The sequence below is a fragment of the Diorhabda sublineata genome, chromosome 5 (genome assembly GCF_026230105.1).
Source record: "Diorhabda sublineata isolate icDioSubl1.1 chromosome 5, icDioSubl1.1, whole genome shotgun sequence".
Classification (NCBI taxonomy): Eukaryota; Metazoa; Arthropoda; class Insecta; order Coleoptera; family Chrysomelidae; genus Diorhabda; species Diorhabda sublineata.
Genome location: NC_079478.1, coordinates 7,071,099 through 7,083,517, shown reverse-complemented (window position 1 = coordinate 7,083,517; position 12,419 = coordinate 7,071,099). Strand labels below are relative to the sequence as shown.

At 31.9% G+C, this 12,419-nt stretch overlaps 1 protein-coding gene across 2 annotated transcripts in view; it reads right to left on the bottom strand.

The window, feature by feature from the left end:
* Positions 1-2,060: 2,060 nt before the first annotated feature.
* Positions 2,061-12,419, bottom strand: part of LOC130444051 (TWiK family of potassium channels protein 18) — a 36,358-nt gene continuing 25,999 nt past the window's right edge. The window contains exons 3-6 of one of the 2 annotated variants that reach the window (XM_056779021.1): positions 10,784-11,047; positions 5,220-5,422; positions 4,376-5,061; positions 2,061-2,712 (exon numbers count right to left, since the gene is read on the bottom strand). In XM_056779021.1, the coding sequence (XP_056634999.1) occupies position 2,712; positions 4,376-5,061; positions 5,220-5,422; positions 10,784-11,047 (1,154 nt within the window). In that variant the 3' untranslated portion in view covers positions 2,061-2,711. Of the gene's footprint in view, positions 2,713-4,375; positions 5,062-5,219; positions 5,423-6,636; positions 7,985-10,783; positions 11,048-12,419 lie in introns of those variants that run through there. The other variant, XM_056779020.1, reaches the window with a different exon arrangement.

Here is a 12,419-nt window from a genome sequence, read left to right as displayed (position 1 = left end):
AAAATTGTTAGTATCCATAATTTTTGATAAGTTAATATAAAAACTAGGATTTTCACTTTAGTAAGCTTAGTAATAGTTTCATTTTTAACCACAATAAGAAAATATCAAATCATGAATTCGTCAGTTGAACGAGCTTGGATTTAACACAGTTGATTAATTTGGTCTTACAAATCGAATTCATTCCATTGGAAAATGAGCTTTAAAAAAATTATAGTTCATATCTATCTTGCGGGAAATCAATAATCTCTTAAGTCAAATTTGTTTGTTAGAATGTGTAGAAGGAAAATAGGTTTCTTCGAATGAAACATCGCATTTCTGGAAAATAGAAGATAGAAGTACTACTTCAAACAGTCCACAACCATATTAGCAAATAGTTATTCGGGTTATAACTCCAGGAAGTGATTTAGAACGGTACGAGATAGATAGATAGACATATATCGTAATATGTTTTTTTTTATACTGTTTTCGGTTTTAACTGAAGAACAAACTTATATTAAAATATGAAATGCCAATTTAACACTTTTACATGTCATCGAAAGAAGAGTTATCACAAAATATTGGAGGATATTTGGGCATTTCCATTATTTATTGAATTATACTTGATATCAGCGAAATATTTTATATTTTATCAGGATGGAATGTATTTACTGTATTCCTTATAACGGAATTACTTAATCATAACACGTTTCAAAGAATTTCCACAATAATAAGAAAATAGCAAGAAATAGTCCATGATCAACTTCCACTTTCAACTATTTTGCATTCATTCGCGTTAAAAGTTTTTAATTTTTCCAAACAAGTGAGCCAAACAGCGTGCCCACTCTAATTATTTGAAGCATACATCTTGATAATTCCATGAACCCATTTAGAAACTATAGAAAGATAGTTGTTACAAAGATTTAGTGAAACAATTTTTTGAAAAAGTTTCATTGAAAAAAACTAAGAGAGCTACAATAGTGAACTGTGAACTTTGAAATAGTAATCAATAATGAAGATCGCCATAAATTAATTGACTGTACACTGTTTCTCCAAATTACAACATCTAAATGAGGACAAAGTCTTCCGCATCTTTCTATCAGAATTTACTTCATTCATTTTGCTTAGAAGACATGAAAGACGCGTTGGAGAGGGTCGTAAAAGTAAAATGAAATCCATCAAGTCTTGATAATTCCATCAATATATTTAGAAACTATAGAAAGAAAGTTGTTACAAATCTAGAAAGATCTACTGCAACAATTTTTGGAGAAAGTTTCATCGAAAAAACTACGGGAGTTTCAATAGTGAACTTTGAAATAGTAAACAATAATGAAGGTCGTCATAAATTAATTCACTGTTTTTCCGATTTACAACATCTAAATGAGGACAAAATCATCCGCATCTATCCGAATTTACTTCATTCATTTTGTTGGGAATTCAATCAAATAGAAGACATGGAATACGCGTTTGATGGAGTCGTAGAAGTAAAATGAAATTCATTTGAGGAGAGGTTTGCAGCCATATTTTCCCCAATATCGATAGTCATACTGTTGGAATATCGAAAGCGAAAGAATTATAGTTTTGAAATATCTTCATGGATTGATATTGAAATTGATGATATCTATCTTATCACCCACTCTCTCACTTACTTCTGTGTCCTACCCCTACTAGTGTCCTTTTCGTCATAAAATAATAGTTATTCGTAATGGCTACAATTGAACCTTGAAGGTAGGAATAAAAACAAAAGTCTCCAATTTATTACTTAAATAATCTTGACTTCTTTCAAAATAAGTTCTAAAAACCTTGAATACTCTACTTTGGTGGAAGAAAATCCTTTTTTTTTCCTATTACAAAAAGAATAGAAAGAATATAACAGTGCTGGATAAAGAAATTTGCGGCGTTTTTTTTGTGTCAATTTTTTTCATATCCTTTTCTTGCGAGATACCAAAAATCCTTTTAGGTACAATCATCTAGTGTGTGATAGAGTATCTGGTAAAAATTATCTATTATCTATTAAGACGTGAATATGTTTTGTTAAATTATTTTGAAAAGTGTTTGAATCTGAATTGAATGAAATACAAAAATAAGTGTAGATATTTTAATATCAAATTTTATGTACAAACCTACCATATAATAACCAAATATTTTATACAATAGCAATATTTACCTACTCACAAAAATATCACTAAGATTCGTTTTTTCTCAAACAACAATAACAAATTTACTAGAAACGGTTCTCAATTTTGTATTTGTCTCAAAGATCAAAATTGAAATGGAAACTTCATCAAATGAAATTTGATCAGATCGATAAAAATCCAACTGGCAGATGAAGTGAAGATTGTTCGTTAGTCAAAGCTTAACATACAAATTTTAGCCAAAATAAGGTTTGATTCTCAATTAATTGACACCTCAGTTCATTTCACTACATAAATTTCAATCTACTGTAAATACAAAGCAACTGAGAGTAAATTATCGGTATACACAAGTTTTATTGGTTTCCATCGAACTCAACCCAAGTAAAAGCTAATTCCATAGATATCACAGAACAAAAAATAAAAACAAATATACACTTTAAACAAACTGAGCTTTGTACGAAACAAATTGATACTCCATTTCCAGACTATTATAATTTTTTAACATTATATATTGAGAACAGACATTTCTATTTACATTTGAACAAATTGTAATCACGGTACTTGAGGAAATATCACATTTCTATTTCTTCATTCAAACAATCTGCAAAAAAATATAAAGTATTAATTGTCGAGATTCATCAAATTTTCTACATACTTTTGTTACGTATGTTAATAAATGATTGATTATAAGCAGCTTTTATTTTAAATAATTAAGAACCATGGATTATTGTTATTAAAACAGTGATTTAGGTAGCTGAAAGTATTCCTTTTCTTGATGTAATAGATATTTGATGGGGTGAGGTATACAAAATTTTCGCACTAACAAGCTTGACGACATCCAGAATCATAATCTACGAGGTTTTCTAATGAAATGTGTTATTCATATACCCGACTTTACTTATCTTCCAATCTATTAGAAGCTGTTAAAAAATTGATTAACTAATCTAAAAATTATATCACAATTAAGTCACAAAATAGGTTATTATATGTCAGCTCATTATGTACGTCGAAGTCGTGTCAAAGACATTATGACTTGTTCACTTCGAAGTAATTAAGTATAAGACTTCTTGTACAATGATGATGAAATGGCTAGCCAAATATCAGAGGAACATTGCTGACATTGTGTGATTTTTTATTTTTCAACGTTTTCCAAGTACATCAAAGTTTTGATAATTCCAAATATGTTCAAGTCCGGTAATTTTGATCTCTCTATCTCCTGCCGATCAGGAGGGCCAACATGTTAGAAGTTAGATGTATGGGTCCTTCATAATCTCTCCGATAGAGCCAACTGATCAATCACATGCAACGTTTTGCACAAAATGGCACCATACAGATAATCCCAGATCGAAATCGAAATCGAAAAGTATCAGACAATTGTCAACAGAAAAGAAGTGATTCTGTAACATGATAATACAAGACCATACTATGCAAGACAGCCTAGAAGAAAAGAATTAATATTAGTGAGAAGTAGTGCCTCTTACTCGCCCGTTATCGAGACCTCGGATTACCATTTATTGAGACCGCTACATTGGATGATGTCCAAAAACCTATCTCGAGATATTTTATTGGAAAAATAATCGATTTTCCGAATTTATTTTAAATTATAAATTATTGATCCAAATCGGTACAATATCATTGTTTAATTTCACTTGTACTACACGACATCGATCAATAAGTTCCCCTATTATTACATTACATGATTACATCATCATTTTTCGAACAACAGCTGTCAAACGTTGGAATGAGGAAGAAAAAGCTGTATTTACGTGCGGAAACATATAAATATCGTTGTACCAAACGGTTCAGTATTATGGTGAGTCTTCCGCAAGAAAATCTACCAGCATCAAATGTTAATCGTACAAATATCAACGATACTCATTAACCAAGAAGTCCAAAATAACATTTAATGGCCTCTGTATCTTGGGGTATTAACGGAATATTGGTCATCTAGTATTTAGAAAAGAAAAAACCAATTGTATCTATTACACATTATTATAGAGAATCAAGGAGGAAAGGGTTCATTATGTCGAAGAAAAAAGTCTCTGCTAACAAGACAACGCACCAACTAACAAGTCGACAGGATCGATAATCAAATCCAATGAAATAAAATATCCAGATATGACCTTCCGCGACTACTGGCTTTGAAAAAGAAACAATATCAATATTTTGATTATTAATTCTGCTGAAAAACTTGTTTTTGCTTACTAAGCCAAGGAATTATTGATAAACACATTTATCTCCTAGAATATGAAGAAAAGTCTTACCATGAGCTTGCTTTCACCTCTTCAAGTTTAACCTGCTTCTCATGAATGGCGTTGTTGTTTTCTTTATTTGTAATTGCTTTATCAACATACTCCGTATTTCCATTCTCTAGGCTTTTGTGCACAGAAGCTATTTCAGATTCTGCATCGAAGTCAAGGGATTGTCCACTTTCAGCAACTTCGAATCCCATAGAACTAGACAATTTGATGGAAGCTTGTTGGAAAGTATTACTCAGTTTAGCTTGCACGACATTAATGCACATTGACATTAAAGCTAATCCAAATACTAAATAAACTATTGAAAGTATTAATACAATCGGATGTTCAGGAATGAAATCACCAAAACCTATCGTAGATAACGATATGAACACAAAATAAAATGAAGTAAAAAATTCCCATCTCTCCCAAGCGCAATAAACAAGTGCACCTATGAACATATAAGCAACCAAAATGAACAGAGCCACAGATATTGGCAAATTAAACTCATCGTCTATTTCGAAAGTAGATAATTCAGGTGTGGTTGGAGTTTCATCAGATAGTTCATCACGTGAAGCACCTTCGTTTCCTAAACTGCCAATGCTAGTTACAGGCAACGAAGGATAATTATATACGGCACTTTCGTCGGGATTGACGCTTGAGCGACGAAATGTAGCTATACCATACATTAGTTGGGCACCTCGAAAGATTTCCTACAAAGAAAAATAAATACATACAATAACTTATATTTAGCTTAAGGTTGAAAAGTAAATGATTGGATATTGAGGAATGAGATCTCACAATTGCGCATAAGATAGCACCAAAATTCTTAGATGTAGTTTTCAAAACTTTAGCAAATGTAGCAACTTACCGATGCAGTCGCACTTTTCCTAACTCTTTTGCAGCTTCCTGTATAGTAAAGTCTTCGGACGAACGACCACAGAAATTTTATGCCTCTTGTGAATAATTTTCCAAAGTCCGTTAGCGCTATGAGGAATAATGGTATTCCAACGATTGCGTACACTATTGTCAAGGCTCTACCTGTTGGAGTTGATGGGTATATGTGGCCATAACCTATAAACACAAATGATAGTCATAGTCATACTGAACACACTGATGACAAATTGGATATCGAAACTCGCGAAACAACTGTGTCGGATCCTCTGAAAATTTTCGCTTGGAGATATTTTATTGATGAAATTTGTCTAGCTTAAATGAAAATTTAAAGAGGAGGAAGATTTGGAACGAAATACAAAAATGTATACATCTAAGTACTTTTGTATACTAATCACTAATCAATTGAAACGTGCCTCTCCTCTGCACTAATCAACAAAGCTTATTCTCATGTTTTTAACAATCTACCATTCCTTTGATTTACTATACATCTGTACCATAATCTAATGGGGAGCACACGCCTACTGCGTCCTACCCAACCATCGACTCAAAAGGCTCTTACCTTGGGAGCAGTCGATTCTCAGCTGCTGCCCATATAAGTGCTGTCTCAGCCCCAGCAACAAGTTTTTTGTCAATATTGATATAACCTCGATTTCAAGCCGTCTGAATAATTTTTAAGCATAACTTTTGCCAACGGTATCCTTCTCATCCTCTGCATTACTACTAGACGTCAACTTTCCTCAAAACCCTATCCTGCACTTCGATTGCTAGCGACGGCATACGACGAAGTCTTCGAAAATTACCTAATTTACCTTGATAATTCCTCTATGGCCATCAGATGAAATATTTTCTCAAACCCCACCTTTCCGCTTGGTAAAAGAGTAATCGGCCACATGCTAATACATAATGAAGTTGGCTGGGAGTGTGAATAGACGGATTAAGTTTGTTGAAACTTGGTGCACTAGTTTATCAGCCAGATGGCCGAAAAATAGGCAAGACTGTATCCACCCTCGCACAATAAAACCTATTTTACTGTTTGAAAGCTATTTGGTTCGTCTAGTCATTTTGTTTTGTGTAATTTTCCTCACTTTCAAAATTATATCCTCATATTAGACAGACTACATGAAAGAAGTATTTTCCTAAAAATCATCAAAATCCCTGGCCTTCAAAGGAAAATATTTTCTATCTATATCAAGATCGATTGTAGAATTTACTTAACCCCACATGGAAAGGTCCTTATTCCACCCAAAAAAATAACTCAACGAATCTTTATCAGGATACTGTAATAAGAAGACATCCTATAATATAATGTATATTTAAATAGACAAAATAATTCTGTATGTATTTTATAGAAACAAATATTTTCTCCAATTGAGAACTATGTATGCTCTTACCAATAGTAGTAACAATAGTCAGGGCGTAGACTACTCCATTCAAGAAACTCCACGATCTTTGCCCACTGTATGTTTTCATACCTGCCTCGTGAGCTGTATGCAGCTCTTCTTCAAAAGTTCTCAGTTTATTTCGAAATAATGATTTCCAATCATCTTCCCTTAAGTTGTGACTCTTGATCCATAATAAATCTATGAAGTCCCTTTTTACTCTTTTGACACCACATTTATAATAATTTTCAAATCTACCTTCTGTATACTTGAAAATTAATCCAGCGGTACCACAAAACATCATAATTAGGAATAACTCCAGCATACACTTGTTCCATAAGAGCTTTATTCTCACGTATTCTACCCGCATTTCAACCTTATACAGTCTAAAAGCTTTGATAATGTCTATAATGGAATAATATTTGAAAATTTTAAAAACATCTCTTAGTCTTATCTGGGGCAACTTAACAATTGTTTTCCTAGAAACTACATTCTGTGTTTTCGGGTCTAATATTTCTACCACTTTTGAAGAGTAAGCTGTTTTTTTCCTTTGTTTTAAGTCGGAGGTAGAATGAGATTCCAAAACTTTGGCATTTTTTATTAGAGGTTTTGTAAATTCATTGTCTGGAATAACTGTATTAAGACTAGTGTCAGAATATTTTCTTGGTTTTTCTGCTTCAATAATACTTCCATTTTTCACTGCCTCCACAGTATCATCGGCTATATTTTGTTCCAATATTACAGAAATCTCCTTATCTACGATTTTATTTGGTGCCGACCGACTTCTTTTAACAACATCTTTATCTTTACGAAATCTATCTCTACCTTTCAAAGCAGCATTCGTTAGACTTTTTTTAGTTTTATTAAAAATCGCTACCATTTCATCTTGTGCCATATCCGACAAACTTTTCTTCCTTATCGGTTTATCTTTTGGTTCTTGTATTGCAGCTTTGAATGTTTCGAGCTTACTTCTAAAACTGTTATTTCTACTAACATTATTACTTTTACTGCTTTCTTCTATTGAAGGTGTATCGGTTTCGCTTAAATTACGTCTAGCAGAGCTTTTTGTTCTCCTAGGTCTCCTCGGCCTTTCGGGAGACTTCGGTTTTTGTTCGGTTAATTCTTCGTCTGATGTATATTTATCATTCAAATTTCTTACCGGTGTGGGTTCTCTACGTGTTAAACTTGTACTTCTTTTTTTAGTGAATTTCCTTCGGCGTCTGGCAACCGTATCACTATGCACTTGTTCTTCTGTTAAAAGGACTTTAATTCTTTCAATACCAATTTGATCGTCATCACGATTTAATCCGTTATCTTCACTTATTACACGAGACGCTGGCACAGAATCCATACTTACAAACTGACTGAGTTAAATATAGAAACAGGAGCAGCAAAATTGTGTCAAGTAAAAGCTTATTTTTAGATTCTTAGTTGCACAGTAGCAAATAGATGTAAATTCGTTGAACGTCATATAGATGGATCTAGTATATTTATTCCAATTTTTTTTTCATAGCATTAAAATGTTATTTTGAAATTATAAGATAACTTTAAAATTTTTCTACCTTCTACTTTTTTTTCTGATTTTTTTGAACATATTCTCAGTATTTACATACATTTTTCTTGATAATGAAAGTATCCCTGATAATACTTCCTTAACTTAAGTGTAAGATTTGAAATAATTGTACTTTTTGTAAACTTATCTAAATGATGTGCTGAACATATTATGCTGCATGTCATTAAAATAAGTTCAGTAAGTTATTGTGAAATATTTTCTAGTACCTGTTTTTACTTTCTCGAGTATTCTATTCAACTCAAGCACTCGTCGTACGCTTTGGACAGATTTTTTGCATCATTCGACATTAATTATGTATTCGCAATCATCTTCAGTTGTGAATTTTCATTTTTAAGAAATTAGGTCCCTGTAGCAAATTCTACCTGACTCCATCACATCTTATATCAATGGAAGTTTTACCAAATTTTTTGGTTTTATCAGAAATATAGAAAAAATGTTTTTCGGCTCCCCATTTTGTCCTTATCCTTTTTCAGGTGTTGGGATAGAACTATGGTTCCTCTTGCACTCAATCTTTCCATTTTGTACTGTCTGTTATTGATATTTTCATTTCGATTAAGGTTTTTTTCTTTCATTAATATGGTCTACCTCTTCTTTTGTCTGAATCGATTCTAAGAATATGTCAATACCAATAGAGACTATTTCTCTATTTTTGTTTTATTTTTCTTTAATGATTATTCCCTCTTTCTCTTTTGTACTCACATGATATTGTACTCAAGAATAGTATAATGTATATTTCTGGGCTGTTTTTCCATTTCCTTTTTTCTTGTCTATTTTCTATTATTTTATTTTATTGTTGCATTGATTTTTCGTTATGATCTTGTTTATTCCCATTCTCCTTTTCTAATATTGTGCCCACTATTTTCTTTACTTGATTTTTCGTTTTTTATTTTAATTTGCTGTTTGTTTTATTTTATTTTCCATACTTTTTTCCTTGTTTATTGCCATTATACAGATTATTAGTATTTATTAGTATATATAATAATATTACTTCTATAAAAATCTATCCAATCTAATTCCTTGGATATTCTAGTATCATATAACTTATTCTTTTCCTAAATACTCCTCTCTTATCTATTTTTGTCAATTTCAGTTTTCTTTTGCTTCTTATAACATTATAATAAGGAGAAAAAAATGTTAAGACTCCAAAGTCTAGAGAAAGAGGCCTCATAGGTTCACATTGTATAATCGCATTTGAATTCGTACTTAACGTATCGGAAATTTCGAAAAATTCGAAACAATGCCTATTACGTATAGATAATGCCCTCTCTTCCAATCTTCAGCTTGATCAGTCTTGATTTTTTAATAACAAAAAGCAAATATGCAGCATTGACTGACGGAACGAGGTATTTTTGATATTCTAAAACATGATATTCTAAAACCGTGCTTATCTACACATCATCATAATCTGTACCCTTTAAAAACTTATGAACAAAATGCACAAAATAGCTAATGTGTAGCAGCTAACAAAAGAAAAGTGACAAAACTAGCCAAACATTTGCGTATATGAAGAAAAAATTAATGAAAATTTATTGAGAGAGAGCAGTGAAATTAAATCGGAACTGTCTGAATACCTAACTAAATACAATAATGCGTTTTGGGCATTAAGCATTTGCTCAAAGTCTGAAAAGGGCTAAATTTAGTCAAAATTTGGAGAAATAAATATAAGAATCAATCAAAGTTATGTATAACAAGACTTGTAAGGAGACTAATTAGCTTTGAATTTTCCTAAATTACTCAAAAAATCATTTCTTCGAATCAGAAGTTTTGTTGGCTTAAAAATCAGGAAAAAATTTCTCCACTTGCGTTTTCAGGTTGGCTATAACAAAACTAATTAGGAGACTGATTAGGTATTATTATCTGATTATAATTGTAAGATGAACTTAAATTGGAACTGAAGCCCGTACGATTAGAACTTCAAAACGAATCTGCTCGTCAATGGCGCTCTGTATGCAACAATTTGGTAGTTGGTAGATAGACAACTTCACTACCTTTTTTTATAACGATACCACATTGCATCAAATTTATTATAATTCAAAAAACTAGTGCTTCGCTTCTGAAGATATAATATCTATTTTCAAAGGATTGCAGTAAAAATTACACAAGATTTACTCAAGCTGGGAAGAACTACGGTTATTTCTTCACAAATTTGAATTTAGGATTTCTCGGTCTATATGAAAAAGCTCAATGAACGCGTTGTTGGCATTTTGCATTCGCTCAAAGGAAAAAAAAAGATCATTTGAAATATTGAGCAAAGGTGTTGACATTAAATTTCTGGCAATTACCAAATTTGAATAACGTTATTTGAATTTGGTTAAACTATTATAAGTTGAGCATCAATTGCGTCCATGTTTGCGATTCTAACTTCAAAAACTACAGAGCAAGAATTTCTTTTCTATAATACAGTTTCAAATGTAATTTTCCTCAATTTGAGTTTCATTTCGTTGTAATATATGAGCTACTCTCTATTTATTTTAATTTATTTTGATGTATGATGAAAAGCTAGCTAATTCAAACATAGCGTAAAAGTAGTTATAAGTTGTATTAAAAAGCAACAATCAAAACTATCATGAATGTAAAATATGTTACCTAGCGTTGTATACACAGTAGCGCAATATACTATAGAATTCCATAAAGTCCATATCTTATTGCCTCTATTTGTGATTATTAAAGTTGACTTTTTATATGCGTCAATGATGCAATCTTCATAATCAAAAATTAACCGCGCTGCCGCCCCTTCCCATTCTGCAACCGTCGTCTTTTCCGGCATAGTGATCGAAAGATTTCGTAGCTTCCCAACTAATTCGTATCGGTCATATCTTAAATCGCGTTCCACTATGTCCTCTGCGTTACCTATAATTAACAAAGTTGATTTATAAATGTTTTCCTTCTGTAAGTACTTTGATTCTTGCAAATATAATTTTAAGAAACAAATAATTTTATTTATCTTAAATACGAGATTTATCAACAATTCTAGATTCCTTTCAATTTATATCAGCGGCAGCGCTACGATTGCAGTTCCAAGAAAAATGTACGCCATTTTCAAATCGCTCCTGTCGACGTGTTTTTTGTAGTGCTTTTCTATAATATCAGCCTAAATAAAAAATACCGCCGCTTATGAAATCTGATTGGTGGTTCGTTTTCTTGATACAAAGAAATTTAAACCAAATGGAATTTACCGGCAAATCTGCGTGGTTAACGATCAAATATCTATGATTGATTCACTGATTAGAAGACAGTTCAATAAAGGACGTGATCAAGTGTACGATAGTTCCTAAATTCCTAAAAACTTACTCTTCACACGCAAAATTCTTACTGAACAATATCAAAAACAAGGGATAGAAACTAAACGTCAATGTGTGACGGTTGTTAGACCAGAAAGTCGTTAAAAATGGATAAGGTTGATTTTAGATAAGTTGCTATAACACAAACGGAATGGTCTTTACCGAAAGTTCGCTTAAGCAGAATTCGATAAATTATATGCTCCGTTTTTTCTTTTAGAATAGAAATAGTATTAGGCTGATTGATTTCTGACCACAAAGCCAAAGAAAGAAGACGTGCAAGTACCTAATTTTGTTCACAATTATTATATTTGATGGTAGTGTTTCATTAATCCTAGATAAAGGTTCGAATTTTAAGAAAATTTACGTAAAATTTACGATTGAAAGATTTTATCAATATTTCTTCTAGAGAGAAATGAAAAATGAAAAAATATTTTTTTCTCTTCTATCAGACATTTTTACGACATGACTTATCAGTGTATAGAAAATCGAACATGAAAAACTAATGATATTATTTTCTTAGTGGAGGTATTCAACAACAATTATTGACAGAAAGACATTAAGGGGAATGTGTAAAAGTACATAATCTCGGCTATTTTCGATCGATGCATTCTATTAATAGAAAGTGGCCGTGAAAAATACAAAAACATTGATCAAAATAATTGACGTCTGTGCATAGATTCATTCCATGCCATTCGTTCAATAAAAAATGAGGTGTCCAGAATAGTTTACAAAAACTAGTATTCGAAATTTCTATCGAAGGTTATGGGTTCCATCTAAGGCACATGATCGTCGTCGGTAGGTAGGATTTGCCAAACATTTAACAAAGGAAACAAAACAACTCAATTTATACAATCCTGGAATTGGTATTGCAATAGAATTGTCACCAAAAACGCATTAAAACATTCAATTGACTCAGGGGAGGATATTCTGGACTGCAAATG